Source organism: Xyrauchen texanus, chromosome 11 (genome assembly GCF_025860055.1).
Source record: "Xyrauchen texanus isolate HMW12.3.18 chromosome 11, RBS_HiC_50CHRs, whole genome shotgun sequence".
Taxonomy (NCBI): Eukaryota; Metazoa; Chordata; class Actinopteri; order Cypriniformes; family Catostomidae; genus Xyrauchen; species Xyrauchen texanus.
The window spans coordinates 8,262,109-8,285,139 of NC_068286.1; the positions used below are offsets into that span (position 1 = coordinate 8,262,109).

The following is a 23,031-nucleotide window of genomic DNA, read 5'->3' on the forward strand; positions in this document are numbered from 1 at the left end:
AATGTGTGGGGCTGTCTGATAGATCTAGCTAATTGATGAGAGAGATGGCTCAGCTGCAATACACAGTTTTGGCAAATAAATGGTAAAGATTTTAATATTAACTGCATTTCAGGTGCGAATCAAATATTCAAGCCATATATTAGTGAAATCAAATAATGAAAACGCACAGTGTCCCGTGGCTATTTTTCCAATTTCATATTTATAACTTTAGCATTAATTCGAAATTACGAAATACATGTAATTATTTGTTTTTAATATTGGTTTTGTACACGAATAATGAAATTAGTCGGGGGGGTTTTCTCCGATTTTTAATTCCAAATTGAATATGAAATTAACGATACACGGATTTCATTGATACATGCAATTCCAACATCTGTCCAGCAGATGTCAAGCTTAATAGCTTAATTAATACTGTCAAGTTTACATCACTGATTAAAGACCGCAACTATCATCAGGTGTCTGTCTCTTGTTACACGGATCCTACAAATATCCTGCCAGCACTTCCACTGGTATGTTCGGCCTTAATGGAAATTAACTACGTGTAGAGAAACTCACAGACGGTAGATGATGTGGGTGAACGTTATATTTATTGTTTTTCTTAACACGAAGTGTTTGGTCGACACTTTACCTTTTAAGGATGGCCATATTAATACAGAGGAGAAATGGCGCTCTATGGAGAATTTCAGACTACATGCTTTTAGTCCACGATTCAAAAGTGGTCCACAAGATATACCACCAGCTCCTGTTTTAAAATTGCCAAAGTCAGTACGGATTTCGGCTTCTCAACTCCACAAAGAGCTTTTCACTCCAGAGGTGGGCATAAGGCCGGTGTCTGAACTCGTCAAATCAATACTACTGCCCGGGAATCCTCCTCCGAAACCGCCTCCATCTACTGCTGAAAGAAAAGTGCAGGTGTTGTGCTTCTTGGACCGAATGTATGTGAGAATCCTCAGGAGTGTTTTCTCCAGCCCCAAAGCATCGGAACACCTCAAGATGGGAAGCTGCCCTGTCAATAAAGTCACAACAACTCACTACTATTTTACATCACCTCTGACAGGGTGTGACGTAAGACGAAGGGTAGGTAGAGTGTTTTATTTTTTATTTTTTTATTATTGCACTGCTGAAAAATAAGTGCTTTAATCGGACTAAATTGGTTAGCTGTTCTTCAACCCTCGTTCGACTGATCTCGAGAGGTTTTGGGAACTTGTCAGCGTCTCTGGTTGGGAGACCTGCTGTGTGTGTCAAGACTAATTCTCTCGTTCACTCAACCTTATGCGATACCACATGTGTGAGACTTTATTCTGCAGAACACAAACTAAGATTAAGAATGTGCCCTGTTGGTCCATGCAATGCAAGGTCTTGGTGGCCAAAACTTTGCTCAAAGCACCACTAACCCATACACATCTGGTATTGCATGAGGCTGAGTAAACTAGAGAACTTTTGATTGGGTGAACCCTTTGCTTTAACTAGGTCCAGTGTTACCCCTAATATTTATTTGGTTTTCAGCAGAGGTGCTGTTGTGCGTCTGTAACGCCGGACCCGTGTTAACGCGCGTCGGTGGAGCAATGGCATAAAATTAGAATAGAATGTGATGTATGCTATATTGCCTAATTCTGGTACTTCTATTGGTCACTTGTTTCTCAGCAAGACGTCATTCATTTAGTTTTAATTTACATTTGTGTTTTTGGCAGTAGGCCTATTTTATCATGCGTTAAAGGCCATTCTGTCATTACTCCCCCTCAAGCCTCTTCTGTGGAACCCAAATGATTTTAGGCAACGTTTAGTTTATGTTCACTGCATATTTTCTATAAAATTAAAGTTAATGGTGACAAACTTGCACTCCCCCAACATCTACTTTTGTGTTCACTTGGAGTATGTTTTCAGGAATTAACGAGTCAATACTCCGTTACATTTAAATGGCCTTTTAACTTTGACAAAATGCACTAAAAATGTTAACCGATGAATCTCTCTCTCTCTCTCTCTCTCTCTCTCTCTCTCTCTCTCTCTCTCTCTCTCTCTCTCTCTCTCTGCTCAAGCGTTCAATGATCCGCACGAGAGGGGGAGAGCTGGATTCAGTTAATCCGGTTTTATCTGCGCATATTCTGGAATTGCAGTTTGATACATGGACAAGACTATTGATTTAAATTGTTCATATTTGTGGACCGATATAACGATTCCTCCGCTTAATGGTTAAGTGAATAACGTCACGGTGTGTTTCACATCGCCATTCAACAGTGTGCACTGTGTGGAACGAGCAGCTATAGCAAGTGTTGCGTAAAGAATGATTAAACGTGAAATTTCAACCGCGCCGCTGCTGAATGCATATAAGGGAAACGCTGAGGTATGTCTCTTGGTTTCTATTTTGTGGAATGTAATGTGTGCATTATCATTTCAGGAGGATGATAATAGGGTGATCTACTCTAATACACTTTGCTATAAACCACCCGTCAATGGGCCGGTCGTTTGGGAGCTGCCGTTTTCCGTGCCGGTTCACTGTCGCTACACTAAGTAAAACTTTTAATTTTTTCTCACCTAGACCTCTTGAACTACCTTTTTGAAATTGAATAATGCTCAATATAAATGCATCCTGTTGAGTGGTTGCGGTTTCTTAAATGTGTTTATTTTATAGGTTCCATCGCTCTTATCAAGTTGGTTTCTTGCCCAAGATTGGGAGTAAAACCTTGTATAGAGGCCTACAAACTAGAGGAGGGGTTACACTTACTGCAATGGATGGTATGTAGGCTTTTTTTTTTTTCTTACCCCTTCAAGCGTCATGTCAGACTGTGGTGTTTTGTATTTTAGCCTACTGAGAAATGTTTTATTCTGCTAACAACCATGACTAATTTTAACAAAGTTGGTCTAGAAACTTTTGCATTTTTATTAAAACATATTTTTAACATGCAGGTTTTCAATTTGTTTTGGTATATATTTTAACCTAATTTGTCCATTTTTAAAATGGTCATAGAAGCTGGTATGGTGCTCATTTCTTGCCACACAAATTTTCTTTGTATGAAATTTCAGCATCTTGGAACGTGATTCCTGCTAGTCAGAGTTTTCTTATTGGCCAACCTATATGCTTTGAAGCCCAAGGCCCCAAAAGTGGTAAAAATGAGAGGCTGTATCTGAACCGCTGTATTGTCACTTCCTCTGAAAAACCAGTGGACAAATATGTTGTGGTTGCAAATTATGGGTAAGTGCTGAAGCTATTACTTGCTGCTTTTTTTTTTTGGTATTTTTTTATATATTGTAGGAGTACCATATTTACTGTAGTAAAGCTTGCCATTTTGTTTTAGATTGAGTTAAACCAGACAAATGTATCTGCTTCTGCATTAATTTACATTCTGTGTGAATGTAGATGCCTGGTGAACAGCAAGAACAATAGTCTGACCAAGTTCTACACCACTGCTGACAAAACTACTGTGAGACTGTGCTTTCCAGCCTTTATATTTACAGATGCGATGCCACCTTATTTCAATGAGTCCTGTAATCAGGCCAGCTATCATTCCAGGCATAAGTTGTCCGGCCATGGTTCAAACAATCACTCTGGCCAACAGTCCGACCAGGAGTCGCACGGCCAATCCGACCATGACCAGACTAGCCTCGACCACGAACAGTCAGGCCGCGACCAGTCCAGCCAAGGCCGCAAGCCACACGGCCAGTCAGACCGCGACCAGTCCAGCCAAGGCCGCAAGCCACACGGCCAGTCAGACGAGGACCAGTCAGATCCTGACCAGTCCAGCCAAGGCCGCAAGCCACACGGCCAGTCAGACGAGGACCAGTCAGATCCTGACCAGTCCAGCCAAGGCCGCAAGCCACACGACCAGTCAGACCGCGACCTGTCCGGCCAAGGCCGCAAGCCACATGGCCAGTCAGACCGCGACCAGTCAGCGGACGACCAGTCCAGCCAAGGCCGCAAGCCACATGGCCAGTCAGTCGATTACCAGTCCAGCCAAGGCCGCAAGCCACACGGCCAGTCAGACCGCGACCAGTCCAGCCAAGGCCGCAAGCCACACGGCCAGTCAGACCGCGACCAGTCCAGCCAAGGCAGCAAGCCACACGGCCAGTCAGACGACGGCCAGTCAGACCGCGACCAGTCCAGCCAAGGCCGCAAGCCACACGGCCAGTCAGACCGCGACCAGTCCAGCCAAGGCCGCAAGCCACACGGCCAGTCAGACCGCGACCAGTCCAGCCAAGGCCGCAAGCCACACGGCCAGTCAGACCGCAACCAGTCCAGCCAAGGCCGCAAGCCACATGGGCAGTCAGACCGCGACCAGTCCAGCCAAGGCAGCAAGCCACACGACCAGTCAGACGATGACCAGTCAGATCACGACCAGTCCAGCCAAGGCCAAGACCTTGACCAGTTAGACCACGACCAGTCCAGCCAAGGCCGCAAGCCACACGGCCAGTCAGACGACGGCCAGTCAGACCGCGACCAGTCCAGCCAAGGCCGCAAGCCACACGGCCAGTCTGACCGCGACCAGTCCAGCCAAGGCCGCAAGCCACACGGCCAGTCTGACCGCAACCAGTCCAGCCAAGGCCGCAAGCCACACGGCCAGTCAGACCGCGACCAGTCCAGCCAAGGCCACAAGCCACACGGCCAGTCAGAGGACGACCAGTCCAGCCAAGGCGGCAAGCCACACGGCCAGTCAGAGGACGACCAGTCCAGCCAAGGCCACAAGCCACACGGCCAGTCAGACGACGACCAGTCAGACCGCGACCAGTCCAGCCAAGGCCGCAAGCCACACGGCCAGTCAGACCGCGACCAGTCCAGCCAAGGCGGCAAGCCACATGGCCAGTCAGAGGACGACCAGTCCAGCCAAGGCGGCAAGCCACACGGCCAGTCAGAGGACGACCAGTCCAGCCAAGGCGGCAAGCCACACGGCCAGTCAGAGGACGACCAGTCCAGCCAAGGCGGCAAGCCACACGGCCAGTCAGAGGACGACCAGTCCAGCCAAGGCGGCAAGCCACACGGCCAGTCAGACCGCGACCAGTCCAGCCAAGGCCGCAAGCCACACGGGCAGTCAGACCGCGACCAGTCCAGCCAAGGCAGCAAGCCACACGACCAGTCAGATGATGACCAGTCAGACCATGACCAGTCCAGCCAAGACCTTGACCAGTTAGACCACGACCAATCCAGCCAAGACCTTGACCAGTTAGACCGCGACCAGTCCAGCCAAGGCCGCAAGCCACACAGCCAGTCTGACCGCAACCAGTCCAGCCAAGGCGGCAAGCCACACGGCCAGTCAGACCGCGACCAGTCCAGCCAAGGCGGCAAGCCACACGGCCAGTCTGACCGCAACCAGTCCAGCCAAGGCGGCAAGCCACACGGCCAGTCAGACCGCGACCAGTCCAGCCAAGGCCACAAGCCACACGGCCAGTCAGAGGACGACCAGTCCAGCCAAGGCGGCAAGCCACACGGCCAGTCAGACCGCGACCAGTCCAGCCAAGGCCGCAAGCCACACGGGCAGTCAGACCGCGATCAGTCCAGCCAAGGCAGCAAGCCACACGACCAGTCAGATGATGACCAGTCAGACCATGACCAGTCCAGCCAAGACCTTGACCAGTTAGACCACGACCAATCCAGCCAAGACCTTGACCAGTTAGACCGCGACCAGTCCAGCCAAGGCCGCAAGCCACACAGCCAGTCTGACCGCAACCAGTCCAGCCAAGGCGGCAAGCCACACGGCCAGTCAGACCGCGACCAGTCCAGCCAAGGCGGCAAGCCACACGGCCAGTCTGACCGCAACCAGTCCAGCCAAGGCGGCAAGCCACACGGCCAGTCAGACCGCGACCAGTCCAGCCAAGGCCACAAGCCACACGGCCAGTCAGAGGACGACCAGTCAGACCGCGACCAGTCCAGCCAAGGCCGCAAGCCACACGGCCAGTCAGGCCAGTCTGACTGGTCGTCGTCTGACCGCGACCAGTCAGGCCAAGGCCGCAAGCCATACGACCAGTCAGGCCAAGGCCGCAAGCCACACGGCCAGTCAGACGACGACCAGTCAGACCGCGACCAGTCCAGCCAAGGCCGCGAGCCACACGACCAGTCAGACGATGACCAGTCAGACGACGACCAGTCCAGCCAAGGCCAAGACCTTGACCAGTTAGACCACGACCAGTCCAGCCAAGGCCGCAAGCCACACAGCCAGTCTGACCGCAACCAGTCCAGCCAAGGCCACAAGCCACACGGCCAGTCAGACCATGACCAGTCCAGCCAAGGCCGCAAGCCACACGACCAGTCAGCGGACGACCAGTCAGCAGACGACCAATCCAGCCAAGGCCGCAAGCCACACGGCCAGTCAGACCGCGACCAGTCAGGGGACGACCAGTCCAGCCAAGGCCGCAAGCCACACGGCCAGTCAGATCGCGACCAGTCAGACCGCGACCAGTCCAGCCAAGGCCGCAAGCCACACGGCCAGTCAGATCGCGACCAGTCAGGGGACGACCAGTCCAGCCAAGGCCACAAGCCACACGGCCAGTCAGATGACGACCAGTCCAGCCAAGGCCACAAGCCACACGGCCAGTCAGCGGAGGACCAGTCCAGCCAAGGCCGCAAGCCACACGACCAGTCAGACGATGGCCAGTCAGACCGCGACCAGTCCAGCCAAGGCCACAAGCCACACGGCCAGTCAGACCGCGACCAGTCCAGCCAAGGCCGCAAGCCACACGACCAGTCAGACGATGGCCAGTCAGACCGCGACCAGTCCAGCCAAGGCCGCAAGCCACACGACCAGTCAGACGATGGCCAGTCCAGCCAAGGCCGCAAGCCACACGGTCAGTCAGACCAAGGCCGCAAGCCACACGGTCAGTCAGACCAAGGCCGCAAGCCACACGGCCAGTCAGACCGCGACCAGTCAGACCGCGACGACGACCAGTCCAGCCAAGGCGGCAAGCCACACGGCCAGTCAGACCGCGACCAGTCCAGCCAAGGCGGCAAGCCACACGGCCAGTCAGACCGCGACCAGTCCAGCCAAGGCGGCAAGCCACACGGCCAGTCAGACCGCGACCAGTCCAGCCAAGGCGGCAAGCCACACGGCCAGTCAGACCGCGACCAGTCCAGCCAAGGCCGCAAGCCACATGACCTCTCCAGCCAAGGCCGCAAGCCACACGGCCAGTCAGACGACAACCAGTCCAGCCAAGGCCGCAAGCCACACGGCCAGTCAGACGATGGCCAGTCAGATCACGACCAGTCCAGCCAAGGCCGCAAGCCACACGGCCAGTCAGACCGCGACCAGTCCAGCCAAGGCCGCAAGCCACACGGCCAGTCAGATCGCGACCAGTCCAGCCAAGGCCGCAAGCCACACAGCCAGTCAGATGACGACCAGTCAGACCGCGACCAGTCCAGCCAAGGCCGCAAGCCACACGGCCAGTCAGAGGACGACCAGTCCAGCCAAGGCCGCAAGCCACACGGCCAGTCAGAGGACGACCAGTCCAGCCAAGGCCGCAAGCCACACGGCCAGTCAGAGGGCGACCAGTCCAGCCAAGGCCGCAAGCCACACGGCCAGTCAGGCCAGTCAGATGACGACCAGTCAGAGGACGACCAGTCCAGCCAAGGCCGCAAGCCACACGGCCAGTCAGAGGACGACCAGTCCAGCCAAGGCCGCAAGCCACACGGCCAGTCAGAGGACGACCAGTCCAGCCAAGGCCGCAAGCCACACGGCCAGTCAGAGGACGACCAGTCCAGCCAAGGCCGCAAGCCACATGGCCAGTCAGACCACGGCCAGTCAGATCGCGACCAGTCCAGCCAAGGCCGCAAGCCACACGGCCAGTCAGATCGCGACCAGTCCAGCCAAGGCCGCAAGCCACACGGCCAGTCAGATCGCGACCAGTCCAGCCAAGGCCGCAAGCCACACGGCCAGTCAGGCCAGTCAGACGACGGCCAGTCAGACCGCGACCAGTCCAGCCAAGGCCGCAAGCCACACGACCAGTCCAGCCAAGGCCGCAAGCCACACAGCCAGTCAGGCCAGTCAGATGACGACCAGTCAGACCGCGACCAGTCCAGCCAAGGCCGCAAGCCACACGGCCAGTCAGACCGCGACCAGTCCAGCCAAGGCCGCAAGCCACACGGCCAGTCAGACCGCGACCAGTCCAGCCAAGGCCGCAAGCCACACGACCAGTCAGACCGTGACCAGTCCAGCCAAGGCCGCAAGCCACACGGCCAGTCAGGCCAGTCAGACGACGACCAGTCAGACCGCGACCAGTCCAGCCAAGGCCGCAAGCCACACGACCAGTCCAGCCAAGGCCGCAAGCCACACAGCCAGTCAGGCCAGTCAGATGACGACCAGTCAGACCGCGACCAGTCCAGCCAAGGCCGCAAGCCACACGGCCAGTCAGACCACGACCAGTCCAGCCAAGGCCGCAAGCCACACAGCCAGTCAGAGGACGACCAGTCCAGCCAAGGCCGCAAGCCACATGGCCAGTCAGAGGACGACCAATCCAGCCAAGGCCGCAAGCCACACGGCCAGTCAGGCCAGTCAGACGACGACCAGTCAGACCGTGACCAGTCCAGCCAAGGCCGCAAGCCACACGACCAGTCAGACCGTGACCAGTCCAGCCAAGGCCGCAAGCCACACGGCCAGTCAGAGGACGACCAGTCCAGCCAAGGCCGCAAGCCACACGGCCAGTCAGACCACGGCCAGTCAGACCGTGACCAGTCCAGCCAAGGCCGCAAGCCACACGGCCAGTCAGAGGACGACCAGTCCAGCCAAGGCCGCAAGCCACACGGCCAGTCAGACCGCGACCAGTCCAGCCAAGGCCGCAAGCCACATGACCTGTCCAGCCAAGGCCGCACGCCACACGGCCAGTCAGACCGTGACCAGTCCAGCCAAGGCCGCAAGCCACACGGCCAGTCAGAGGACGACCAGTCCAGCCAAGGCCGCAAGCCACACGGCCAGTCAGGCCAGTCAGACGACGACCAGTCAGACCGTGACCAGTCCAGCCAAGGCCGCAAGCCACACGGCCAGTCAGACGATGGCCAGTCAGAGGACGACCAGTCCAGCCAAGGCCGCAAGCCACACGGCCAGTCAGAGGACGACCAGTCCAGCCAAGGCCGCAAGCCACACGGCCAGTCAGACCGCGACCAGTCCAGCCAAGGCCGCAAGCCACACGGCCAGTCAGACGACGACCAGTCAGACCGCGACCAGTCCAGCCAAGGCCGCAAGCCACACGGCCAGTCAGACCGCGACCAGTCCAGCCAAGGCCGCAAGCCACACGGCCAGTCAGACCGCGACCAGTCCAGCCAAGGCCGCAAGCCACACGGCCAGTCAGACCACGACCAGTCCAGCCAAGGCCGCAAGCCACACGGCCAGTCAGACCACGACCAGTCCAGCCAAGGCCGCAAGCCACACGGCCAGTCAGACCGCGACCAGTCCAGCCAAGGCCGCAAGCCACACGACCAGTCAGACCATGACCAGTCCAGCCAAGACCGCAAGCCACACGGCCAGTCAGGCCAGTCAGGCCAGTCAGACGACGACCAGTCAGACCGCGACCAGTCCAGCCAAGGCCGCAAGCCACACGGCCAGTCAGGCCAGTCAGATGACGGCCAGTCAGACCGCGACCAGTCCAGCCAAGGCCGCAAGCCACACGGCCAGTCAGGCCAGTCAGATGACGACCAATCAGACCGCGACCAGTCCAGCCAAGGCCGCAAGCCACACGGCCAGTCAGACCACGACCAGTCCAGCCAAGGCCGCAAGCCACACGGCCAGTCAGAGGACAACCAGTCCAGCCAAGGCCGCAAGCCACACGGCCAGTCAGACCGCGACCAGTCCAGCCAAGGCCGCAAGCCACACGACCAGTCAGACCATGACCAGTCCAGCCAAGACCGCAAGCCACACGGCCAGTCAGGCCAGTCAGACGACGACCAGTCAGACCGCGACCAGTCCAGCCAAGGCCGCAAGCCACACGGCCAGTCAGGCCAGTCAGACGACGGCCAGTCAGACCGCGACCAGTCCAGCCAAGGCCGCAAGCCACACGGCCAGTCAGACCGCGACCAGTCCAGCCAAGGCCGCAAGCCACACGGCCAGTCAGACCGCGACCAGTCCAGCCAAGGCCGCAAGCCACACGGCCAGTCAGACCGCGACCAGTCCAGCCAAGGCCGCAAGCCACACGACCAGTCAGACCGCGACCAGTCCAGCCAAGGCCGCAAGCCACACGGCCAGTCAGGCCAGTCAGATGACGGCCAGTCAGACCGCGACCAGTCCAGACAAGGCCGCAAGCCACACGGCCAGTCAGACCACGACCAGTCCAGCCAAGGCCGCAAGCCACACGGCCAGTCAGAGGACGACCAGTCCAGCCAAGGCCGCAAGCCACACGACCAGTCAGACCGCGACCAGTCCAGCCAAGGCCGCAAGCCACACAACCAGTCCAGCCAAGGCCGCAAGCCACACAGCCAGTCAGGCCAGTCAGATGACGACCAGTCAGACCGCGACCAGTCCAGCCAAGGCCGCAAGCCACACGGCCAGTCAGACCGCGACCAGTCAGAGGACGACCAGTCCAGCCAAGGCCGCAAGCCACACGGCCAGTCAGAGGACGACCAGTCCAGCCAAGGCCGCAAGCCACACGGCCAGTCAGGCCAGTCAGACGACGACCAGTCAGACCGCGACCAGTCCAGCCAAGGCCGCAAGCCACACGACCAGTCCAGCCAAGGCCGCAAGCCACACGGCCAGTCAGGCCAGTCAGATGACGGCCAGTCAGACCACGACCAGTCCAGCCAAGGCCGCAAGCCACACGGCCAGTCAGAGGACGACCAGTCCAGCCAAGGCCGCAAGCCACACGACCAGTCCAGCCAAGGCCGCAAGCCACACAGCCAGTCAGGCCAGTCAGATGACGACCAGTCAGACCGCGACCAGTCCAGCCAAGGCCGCAAGCCACACGGCCAGTCAGACCGCGACCAGTCAGAGGACGACCAGTCCAGCCAAGGCCGCAAGCCACACGGCCAGTCAGAGGACGACCAGTCCAGCCAAGGCCGCAAGCCACACGGCCAGTCAATTCGCGACCAGTCCAGCCAAGGCCGCAAGCCACACGGCCAGTCAGACCGCGACCAGTCCAGCCAAGGCCGCAAGCCACACGACCAGTCAGACCGTGACCAGTCCAGCCAAGACCGCAAGCCACACGGCCAGTCAGGCCAGTCAGACGACGACCAGTCAGACCGCGACCAGTCCAGCCAAGGCCGCAAGCCACACGGCCAGTCAGGCCAGTCAGATGACGGCCAGTCAGACCGCGACCAGTCCAGCCAAGGCCGCAAGCCACACGGCCAGTCAGACCGCGACCAGTCCAGCCAAGGCCGCAAGCCACACGGCCAGTCAGACGACGACCAGTCAGACCGCGACCAGTCCAGCCAAGGCCGCAAGCCACACGGCCAGTCAGACCACGACCAGTCCAGCCAAGGCCGCAAGCCACACGGCCAGTCAGACCGTGACCAGTCCAGCCAAGGCCGCAAGCCACACGGCCAGTCAGAGGACGACCAGTCCAGCCAAGGCCGCAAGCCACACGGCCAGTCAGACCGCGACCAGTCCAGCCAAGGCCGCAAGCCACACGGCCAGTCAGACCGTGACCAGTCCAGCCAAGGCCGCAAGCCACACGGCCAGTCAGAGGACGACCAGTCCAGCCAAGGCCGCAAGCCACACGGCCAGTCAGGCCAGTCAGACGACGACCAGTCAGACCGTGACCAGTCCAGCCAAGGCCGCAAGCCACACGGCCAGTCAGACGATGGCCAGTCAGACCGTGACCAGTCCAGCCAAGGCCGCAAGCCACACGGCCAGTCAGACCGTGACCAGTCCAGCCAAGGCCGCAAGCCACACGGCCAGTCAGAGGACGACCAGTCCAGCCAAGGCCGCAAGCCACACGGCCAGTCAGACCGCGACCAGTCCAGCCAAGGCCGCAAGCCACACGGCCAGTCAGACCGCGACCAGTCCAGCCAAGGCCGCAAGCCACACGGCCAGTCAGACGACGACCAGTCAGACCGCGACCAGTCCAGCCAAGGCCGCAAGCCACACGGCCAGTCAGACCACGACCAGTCCAGCCAAGGCCGCAAGCCACACGGCCAGTCAGACCACGACCAGTCCAGCCAAGGCCGCAAGCCACACGGCCAGTCAGAGGACAACCAGTCCAGCCAAGGCCGCAAGCCACACGGCCAGTCAGACCGCGACCAGTCCAGCCAAGGCCGCAAGCCACACGACCAGTCAGACCATGACCAGTCCAGCCAAGACCGCAAGCCACACGGCCAGTCAGGCCAGTCAGACGACGACCAGTCAGACCGCGACCAGTCCAGCCAAGGCCGCAAGCCACACGGCCAGTCAGGCCAGTCAGATGACGGCCAGTCAGACCGCGACCAGTCCAGCCAAGGCCGCAAGCCACACGGCCAGTCAGACCATGACCAGTCCAGCCAAGGCCGCAAGCCACACGGCCAGTCAGAGGACAACCAGTCCAGCCAAGGCCGCAAGCCACACGGCCAGTCAGACCGCGACCAGTCCAGCCAAGGCCGCAAGCCACACGGCCAGTCAGACCACGACCAGTCCAGCCAAGGCCGCAAGCCACACGACCAGTCAGACCGCGACCAGTCCAGCCAAGGCCGCAAGCCACACGACCAGTCCAGCCAAGGCCGCAAGCCACACAGCCAGTCAGGCCAGTCAGATGACGACCAGTCAGAGGACGACCAGTCCAGCCAAGGCCGCAAGCCACACGACCAGTCAGACCGCGACCAGTCCAGCCAAGGCCGCAAGCCACACGACCAGTCCAGCCAAGGCCGCAAGCCACACGGCCAGTCAGAGGACGACCAGTCCAGCCAAGGCCGCAAGCCACACGGCCAGTCAGAGGACGACCAGTCCAGCCAAGGCCGCAAGCCACACGGCCAGTCAGGCCAGTCAGACCGCGACCAGTCCAGCCAAGGCCGCAAGCCACACGACCAGTCCAGCCAAGGCCGCAAGCCACACGGCCAGTCAGGCCAGTCAGATGACGGCCAGTCAGAGGACGACCAGTCCAGCCAAGGCCGCAAGCCACACGGCCAGTCAGAGGACGACCAGTCCAGCCAAGGCCGCAAGCCACACGGCCAGTCAGACGATGACCAGTCAGATCGCGACCAGTCTGACCATGACCAGTCAGTATATAGTTCACAAAAGGTATGAACTTTCAATCCTCAAGAGATCCAAACAAACATAATTACTAAGAGTTCATATTTAAATTATCTAAATGGTACTGAATTTCAACCACCTCTTCACATAGTCAATGTTTCTGCATTGTGAGTTTGACCTGGGACCAGAAACTCCTACAGCTGGTGCAAAGTCATGCATGTTCAACACTCAAACCAATAAGTGAGTTTCAAATGTTTGAGTACAGCTTTGTTCAAAATTGTCCCTACACTAATGAACACTTGCAATTTGTTTGAACAATAGGTTTTTTTTATTTTTTATTGCATCGCTTCACTATCAATGCATGTGCTTGTCCATGCATCTACTGTGGTTTTAAAGCATAATTCGTGCAGCAGTTTTGGATCTAGAAATGGTAACATGAGTGGTAATTGTAGATTTTCCTCTACTTTAGGTGGACTGAGCTGTATGATGACCCCTCTGTCTGTGACTGCTGTGAATCAACATGTCATTCCCCTCATAGAAATTCTGGTTCGTATAATGGCAAGATTGCCCTGACATTAAAGTTTGTTTTGTGTTTCCCAAAGTATAAGGTTCTGGTTTTTTTTTTTTTTTTGACAGCTAACAATCGCTACAAGTCTATGACCACCAGTAAGTCTTGGGAAGTGAAATTTTGGAAGGAAGCCTTTGCAACCCATTCATCACCACATTCCCTGCCAGAGTTTAGTTTAGCTGTTGAGAATGATGACGAATTGTTCTGGGATTTGGATGACTACTAGGAGTTAAAGCACTTTTATATAAAAAAAATAAATAAATAGAATTCATGGCAATTACCATGACATTCTTTCAAAATGTCATGCTAATTTGAATGGACTTCTTATAAATCTTGTGTTTTCTACAACTTTTATTGCAGTCAAGAAAAATAAAATTGAAACCTTGAGTATAAACAATTGTGGGGTGTTTTTTTTTTTTTTCTTTTAGATGCATAATGTCAACTTCACTGTTTTAAGGTGTTACAAACCTTAAAAGGTCTAGGGCAGATACCGTAACATTTATATATTGACGTACTGCTGAAGGGGAGAGGTGGTGGAAAATTACATGACAGGCTCTTATTGAATGAAAAGATAAACTGGACTTTATTTACAACAAGCCGAAGCCACTGAATCCAGTCAAAGGAACAACAATAAGGGGTGCTATGTACAAAATAAGTAGGTGAACAAATAAACAATAAATGAGAAAAGAACGAAATATAACAAAACAATCCCTAATCTAACCAAAGAAAAAGGTAGAAAATAAACCAAATATTCAGTGCACACAGCACCCTAGTTAAACTACCTAACAAAACAAATACAGGGGTTGGCACTCACGTCTTACCTGGTGTGTCTAGACAGTCATTTGCTACGGGTGCAGTGTATATCGCGATATACTGACCTGCGTTCTCTTCCCACAATATCCGTTGTTAAACAATTTCTCAAGCAAATGAAAAGTTAGACATACACATCAGAACTAAGCTCACATAACATGGCTAGTACTAAAAGTACAAAGAACAAAACACACACACACCACTCAAGTCGCAGGCAGAGCCATACACACACTCATTTCGCTACAGAGAGAGAGACAACGTGAATGAACGTGCCATCCTTTTAAAACCAGCCGGCAGCCTCCAATTAGTTGTCAAGCGCTGCCTTAACGATGACTGACGTTCGACTCCGCCAATTACAGCAACCTGTGTGCAGAGAGAGGGAGCTAGAGACAGAGAAGATAATGAGCACAACAACCAACACGTGCAAAGTACACTAACGTGCACAGAACAATAAAAACGAACACAAAACACGCGTGGAACGTAACACTCCCCCACCTTAAGAACCAACTATATGGGATAGATCAAACATAGTTGTTCAAACAGTTATCAAATGCCGCAATAAGCAACTCTAGATGGGCGTTGAAAATGTGATAGCTGACGCACTTTCTTGTGTTTGATTACCAGATTGTAACCCTGTACAATTAGAGACCAACGCATCAAACGTTGATTCTGATTATACATACGCAACAGAAAAACTAAAGGGTTATTATCGGTAAACACAGTAACTGGAATATTACTCGATCCGACATACACGTCAAAATATTGGAGGGCCATTAAAAGTGCTAATGCTTCCTTCTCGATCGTCGAATAATTCAACTGATGTCTATTGAACTTCCGCGAAAAATAACAGGATGATCAATGCCATCTTTACCTTCCTGAATTAAGACAGCTCCAGCACCAATGGCACTGGCATCCACCTCGAGTTTAAAAGCAGAATCACAGTCGGGTGCGGCTAAGATAGGTGCATTGCACGAACTTTGAGTGAAAAGCATGCTGACATTCATCAGACCATAAAAACGTTTGGGACGGAGTTCACATCTGGTGGCTGGAGCAGGAAACTCCGCTATGGCGATAACTTTTGCTTCTACTGGGCACACTTGACCTTGACCAACTTCCTTCCCAAGATACGTAATAGTGGCCTGACCAAATTCACATTTAGCTAGGTTTAAAGTCAACAACGCTTCCTCGAGACGCTCAAAAACAGTTCACAATAACGACACATGTTCTAACCAATCAGTAGAATACACTACTAGGTCGTCTAAATATGCGTTACACTTTGGCACCCCAGCCAGCACAATATTGATGAGTCGCTGAAAAGTGGCTGGTGCGTTACGCATCCCGAAAGCCATCACGGAGTACTGGAGGAAACTATCAGGTGTTACAAATGCCGAAATGTCAGAGGCACGAGCCGTAAGAGGAACTTGCCAGTAACCTTTTAACAAATCTAACTTACTGACATAACGAGCAGAACCAAGGTTGTCAATACAGTCTTCCATGCGCGGCAACGGAAAACAATCCAGCACAGTTACGGCATTTACTTTCCGATAATCAGTACAGAATCGTGCAGTACCATCGCTTTTCGGCACCAGTAAGCACGGAGAACTCCAGGAACTACAACTGGATTGAGCAAGTCCATGCTCTAACAGATACTCAACCTCTTTCCGCATCAGATCTCTTTTCGCTGTATTCACGCGATACGCGTGTTGTTTGATCGGAGCAGCCTCACCCACGTTAATATCGTGCTCTTAACACTGTAGTGCAAGAAGGTACATCATTAAACAATGCAGGAAAATCATCAATCAACTGCATAATATCACACCCTTGTTGTTCAGATAAATGAGATACACGAGATGCAAAATCAGTCCATACTTCAGAGTTCTTAAGTCGTGCACACTGTTGATGAGTATGACGCAAGATTATCCCATCATCCTCCGTATCAGCAATCTCGACAGCAACACAAGCAACTAACACACGAGATGACTCAGGAACGGTAATTTCATCTGTAGGTGAAACATTCTGGACAGCTTCTCTGTTGTGAAAAGTCTTTAACATGTTTACATGACACACACGGGTCTTCCTTCTCCTATCAGGAGTTCCGATAACGTAATCGGTGTTACTAATTTTCCTTACCACCTCATATGGTCCAGAAAATCGTGCTGACAAAGCCGACCCTACCATAGGCAGCAACACCAGCACCTGATCGCCCTTGTTAAAGGTACGCTGTACAGATTTACGATCGTAATGACGCTTCATTTTTTTCTGAGCAACTTCAAGTGACTCTTTGGCCACCGAACATGCTTTGTGTAAGCGTTCACGGAACTTACTCACATAGTCAATCACATTCAATTTAGGCTTAGACTCGAAAGACAACAGATTCTCCTTGAGCATTTTCAAGGGTCCTCTGACAGTGTGTCCAAATACTAATTCAGTAGGACTGAATCCAAGACTTTCCTGAACTGCTTCTCTGATCGCAAACAAAAGTAATGGTACACCCTCATCCCATTCCTTACCCGTATCCATACAATACTTTCTAAGCATTGCCTTCAGCGTTTGGTGGAAACGCTCGAGCGCCCCCTGGCTTTCTATATTTATGCATTTGGCAGACGCTTTTATCCAAAGCAACTTACAGTGACACTTATTACAGGGACAATCCCCCTGGAGCAACCTGGAGTTAAGTGCCTTGCTCAAGGGCCCAACAGTGGCATCTTGGTGGTGCTGGGGCTTGAACCCCGACCTTCTGCTCAGTAACCCTGAGCCTCAACCACTGAGCCACCACTGCCCCCACGCTTTCAGCGTGGTAAGCACTGGCGACCCTGTGGGAGATATTTAAACTGGACAACACTTGAGAAAAAATCCTCAAAAGAAAATTAGTGCCTTGATCTGTCTGCACAATTTTTGGTAAACCAAACATAGAAAAAAATTTCACAAGTGCTGTAGTTACAACAGACGCTGTAATCTTCCTCAATGGAATTGCCTCCGGAAATCTGGTCGCAGTACACATTACAGTCAGTAAAAACTGATTACCGGTCTTAGACTTAGGCAAAGGGCCGACACAATCGACGATAACATGCTCAAACGGTTCACCCATCACTGGAATAGGTACGAGAGGAGCACACGGGATTACTTGATTCGGTTTACCAGTAATCTGGCATATACGGCAGGTGCGGCAAAATTGTGTGACGTCAGCCTTTAATCTCGGCCAAAAGAAATGCCTCAGAATACGGTGATACGTTTTCTTTATGCCTAGATGTCCTGATAAGTCGTGATCATGAGCTAGAGATAAAATGTGTTGTTGGTAGCAAAAAGGAACCACAATCTGATACACACTACTCCATTCAGCATCATCTGTAATTCCAGAGCACCACTTACGCATCAATAAATCGTTTTCAACATAATATGCAGCCTTTCTTTCTTGAGCTTTCTCTAGGAGAACAGCAGCAGCAAAACACTTCTGAAGATTTTCATCCTCCTTCTGGGCAGAAATAATCCTCTCGCGCGTCACACACAACTTCACCCCCGAGGTACTCAGAACAGGGGATCTCTCAACAGTCTTACTCTCATCAGATAAAACATCATTGATAAGACTATATGCCATAAAAGATGTAGCCAAGTCACCAACAGTATTTAACTCCTGAGCCCGAACGTAACCACACAAACTGGAAATGTCTCAGGATAAGACCTCGAAAGTTCATCAGGCTGATCTGACACCACTGGATTGTCAAAAACTTCCAGCAAAGGCATGACTTTCCCACCGGCTAGATCATTGCCAAGGATAAAGTGTACCCCACTCACAGGCAAACGCTCACGAACGGCTACCTTCACAAAGCCCGTGCACAGTTCTGATTCCAAGTGAATCTGATGCAACGGAACTTGAACAAGACCCATTTCTATGCCCTGTACTAACACATTACTGCCGCAGGAAGTTTGGTCAGACAACGGGAGTACCTCTGCACTAATAAAAGACTGCATTGCCCCAGTATCACACAGCATTTTGACTCTTATCTGCGCCTCCGACTTTCCTGTAACGGAAACAAACCCTTCTAATAGAAAAGGTGCATAACTAGAATCAGGTTTGTCACTATGCTCGACCGTAACAGAGTCAACCAATTTAACAAACCCAGCGTTCTTAGGTACAGAACTCGACTGTTTTCTCCTCAACACAACACAATCAGCGATTAAATGGCCAGATTTGTGACAATAAAAACATTCTCGATTTTCTTTTGACTTACAATTAACTAGTTTCGGTCGTAACGAGCTGCTCTGATTTTCGTGAGAAGACATAGCCCTCTCAGAACGCGCAGGCGTGAACACATTTTTATGCGTCAATGTAAATTCATCTGCAAGAACAGAGGCTTGAGATAATGACGTCACTTTTTGCTCATTTAAATAAACAACAACACGCTCAGATACACAGTTCTTAAATTCTTCTAAAAGAATTAATTCTCGCAAGTTTTTAAATTCATTTACCTTACTCGATGTGCACCACTTATCAAACAAGATGCCTTTTTCCCTCGCAAATTCAACAAATGACTGATTAGAACTTTTCTTATGACACCTAAACTGTTGTCGGTAAGCTTCTGGCACTAGCTCATATGCACGCAAAATTGCAAGTTTCACTACCTCATAATTCACACTATCCTCTAAGGACAACGTAGCGCAAACATCTTGAGCCTTACCGGTTAACTTGCACTGTAACAGCAAAGGCCAAACCTCTTTAGGCCAATGGAGTGTGGAAGCAATACGCTCAAACACACTAAAATATGAGTCAACTTCTGTTTCCCGAAACTGCGGCACCAGAGAAATATGTCTACTGACCTCAAAATTGGTTCCCACCGAACCAGGCCCTGCCGAAGCATCAGCGGCCTGTAAGGGTTGCACAACTGGAACAGGTGTCACTTTGGCTGCATTCAATTCAAGTTCACGCAGCTTAATCTGCGTCTCCGCCTCGATTTCGAGTCTGCGGACTTCAAGTCGAAACTCCATATCCATTCGACGGACTTCTGCCTGTTCACGTGTCTCCATCTGCAGTCGCGCTATGCGAACCTTCAGTCGCGCATCACCTCCTGTAGACTCATCTGAGCCCGGTGAAAAAAAATCGAAGGGCGGAAAAACGGCTTTGACTTCAGAAGCCTCCATCCCAGCCGTCTCGCTCTGCTCCTCCTCATCAGGACGACTGTCAGCACCAGGGAAAACTTCCCCGCCACCTGCAGGCAACACTAAAACACCCAGTTCCACCAACCTTTGGGACACAGTAGACCTAATCTCTTTTTTAAGCCGCTGCTTTGAAACAGCCATCTGAAAATGAGCAGCGATACGTAGCAAATCATCTTTCCTACATTTATCTAACTGCTCCACTGTAGGTACACTCACAAAGGTGTCTAAATCAAAATCAGCCATACTTGCTCCTGTAGCTAAAGTATATACTCTCTCTCTAGCGAACGTATTAGAGCACACACACTGCCTCGTACAACCCTAATCTCTTCAACAACAAAAAAAAACCGAACATGAATATTCCCCCATCCACCCCAGCAGTAATCAATATCTCGGGAAAACAAATATAATAATATTTATTAACATCCTGGACGAGTCCCCATTTAATGTTACGAACCTTAAAAGGTCTAGGGCAGATACCGTAACATTTATATATTGACGTACTGCTGAAGGTGAGAGGTGGTGGAAAAATACATGACAGGCTCTTATTGAAGGAAAAGATAAACTGGACTTTATTTACAACAAGCCGAAGCCACTGAATCCAGTCAAAGGAACAACAATAAGGGGTGCTATGTACAAAATAAGTAGGTGAACAAATAAACAATAAATGAGAAAAAAAAAAGCGGCGCCAAAGAAAAGAACAAAATATAACAAAACAATCCCTAATCTAAACCTAATCTAACCAAAGAAAAAGGTAGAAAATAAACCGAATATTCAGTGCACACGGCACCCTAGTTAAACTACCTAACAAAACAAAAATACAGGGGTTGGCACTCACGTCTTACCTGGTGTGTCTAGACAGTCATTTGCTACGGGTGCAGTGTATATCGCGATATACTGACCTGTGTTCTCTTCCCACAATATCCGTTGTTAAACAATTTCTCAAGCAAATGAAAAGGTAGACATACACATCAGAACTAAGCTCACATAACATGGCTAGTACTAAAAGTACAAAGAACAAAACACATAGCACACCACTCAAGTCGCAGGCAGAGCCATACACACACTCATTTCGCTACAGAGAGAGACAACGTGAATGAACGTGCCATCCTTTTAAAACCAGCCGGCAGCCTCCAATTAGTTCTCAAGCGCCGCCTTAACGATGACTGACGTTCGACTCCGCCAATTACAGCAACCTGCGAGCAGAGAGAGGGAGCTAGAGACAGAGAGAAGATAATGAGCACAACAACCAACACGTGCAAAGTACACTAACGTGCACAGAACAATGAAAACGAACACAAAACACGCGTGGAACGTAACAAGGTGCCACTCGTATTTTTCGAAACCTCTTCAGTAAGTGTGTTTCAATAAACACCACATTATAGCAGCAAAAGTTAATGGGGTTTCCCCATCCTGAATTCTTCAGGAAATCTAATGTTACTAGGTACACAAAGGTTTCCAATCAAGCATGGTAGAGCTTTTTAGCCTTGATCCTTTGCTGTAGCCTCCAATGTGCTCTGTTTGACATGATAATGGCTTCTTGATCAGCAAGTTAAACAATGCATTATTCAGGTGGTAGCTTGTTGGTCCACATTTCCAGGTCCAACCAATTTGGTGTTTGCGTGTAGGGGAGGATTTGTAGACTGAATATGGCAAGTGTTATCTGTAATGTTTGAGTATTGAAGGGTGTTCTCATATTGTGCAAAAGATGTGGGTGTCAGACAGGTTACTGAGAAAGGGAAGACATGGGAGTGAACATCTGAGCCCTTAAACTTGACCACTGGTGTGATTATTAAACTGAATTCCTCAACCTGACCTAAATTGAATCTTCCAGGGCTGTCCAGGTTCTTGAAAATTGCCTCATCCCTACATGTGGCTGATCTCTTCCAATGCCTTCCTAACTGATTTCTAAAGTTATCTTGTTTATCTAGGGCCGTTATCTTGACAGACGGCTTTATTTTTGTATTTTTTATCCACCTATTTTAAGATGTAAAAGATTTTGAATTGCTGCAAGGGCACATGTTTAATTGGCACCATCTTGATCCTGTAGTTGGCTGAGCTTTTGAAAGGATTGGTTCAAACTCAAAGCTGAAAGGCCACTGCTCATACAAACTCCCAACAAGTCTTCAAGCTCCATATCTTTTAGTGCTCATGTTCCTCAGTTTCCAAGAGTTTGTTCCAAAAAACTCTCTACGAACTGAAATCTGTAAAATGTTACTGGGTGGAACAAAGACACTTCATAACTTTTGTGTAAGGTGGGACACTTTGGTAGACCTGTTCAGGAATGCAGGTTTTTTTTTTCCCCTTGCAGTGCTGAAATTATTTTAGTTTAATGAGTCAAGTTTCAGGAACCTTATCAGAATGGTAATAAATTGATAGTCTTTCAAAGGTACCAACTGTAGTGGTAGTCCTGGTCAGCAGATTGTTTAATCAACTTTTGGTTTTGAAGTTTGGTTAATGAATGATGCCTGATCTGCTTTTCATGGTGGGCATTATTAGCCTGGCCATTTTTGTAAGATGTCATTGTCAATAGCAGACCCTGACTGATCAACATTGGCTTGCCCATGTGTTGGGCCTTTTATTTGGCATTAGCAATGTCCATTTGTCCATGGCAATTTGGAGCTTCTGGTCATCTGTTGCAAGTGCATTTTTGGAATGGATGACATGTTGTTCCTGATGTAGTACTTTAGTCTTTTTTTTTTGTGAAATTTTTATTGATTTCATATTTTGTGTGTGTGTGTGCAAACGGAATCTATACTTAACACCCCCCCCCCCCCCCACTGGGCACGCATGATTATAGACAACCACAAATATATAATCACACACATTAACCACTACACCACTCTCCACTGCCCCTCCCTGAAAGCCCTCCTGAAATGGCAGAAATTTGCCCCACTTCCCCACAAACAAGTCCAAATTCCCCAGTCTTCAAGAAGACCCTTCCTCAAAATCCACCACCCTCCCCATTGCCGAGCACCACTCCTGAAATTGGGGCGCTCCAGCTGACTTCCATCCCCCTTTGAACCATTTGTCTGGCAACCATGACTCTGGTTAGGACCCAACTCTTTATGTGCCTATTCTCCACATCTATGACAACCCCATCAACCAAAACGCAGTCGGTGGCAATACATAATTTGAGTGCTCAATACATTACACAAACACTCCTAACCTTCAACCTAAACTCTTGGATCTTAACATGGGACCAAAAGACATTGGTTGTGTCTCCATCTTCCGATTGATATTTGCCAGCAGGTGGTCGTGTATTTAAGATCAAGCCTATATAATCTAGAGGGGATCCAATAGAATGGAAGTAAAATCATGAATTGCATAAGGCACACCCCTTGCATCTTGAGGCAGATATAGCCCACAATCACCTCCTACAATACAAAGTTTAAATCTTTCCCTTTCCCCCCCGAATTAGCAGGAAGTTATACGCTG

The 23,031-nt window shown here is 51.4% G+C and overlaps 1 protein-coding gene across 1 annotated transcript; it reads left to right on the forward strand.

Moving 5' to 3' along the window:
• The first annotated feature begins 567 nt into the window (after positions 1-567).
• On the forward strand, positions 568-13,858 carry LOC127652096 (uncharacterized). Its single transcript, XM_052138155.1, has 11 exons — positions 568-1,077; positions 2,396-2,508; positions 2,630-2,733; positions 3,022-3,190; positions 3,356-3,491; positions 5,826-6,160; positions 6,647-6,885; positions 9,416-9,639; positions 13,216-13,304; positions 13,534-13,610; positions 13,701-13,858. Exons 1-11 carry the CDS (start codon positions 568-570, stop codon positions 13,856-13,858), a joined length of 2,154 nt encoding a protein of 717 aa, XP_051994115.1.
• Positions 13,859-23,031: the final 9,173 nt, after the last annotated feature.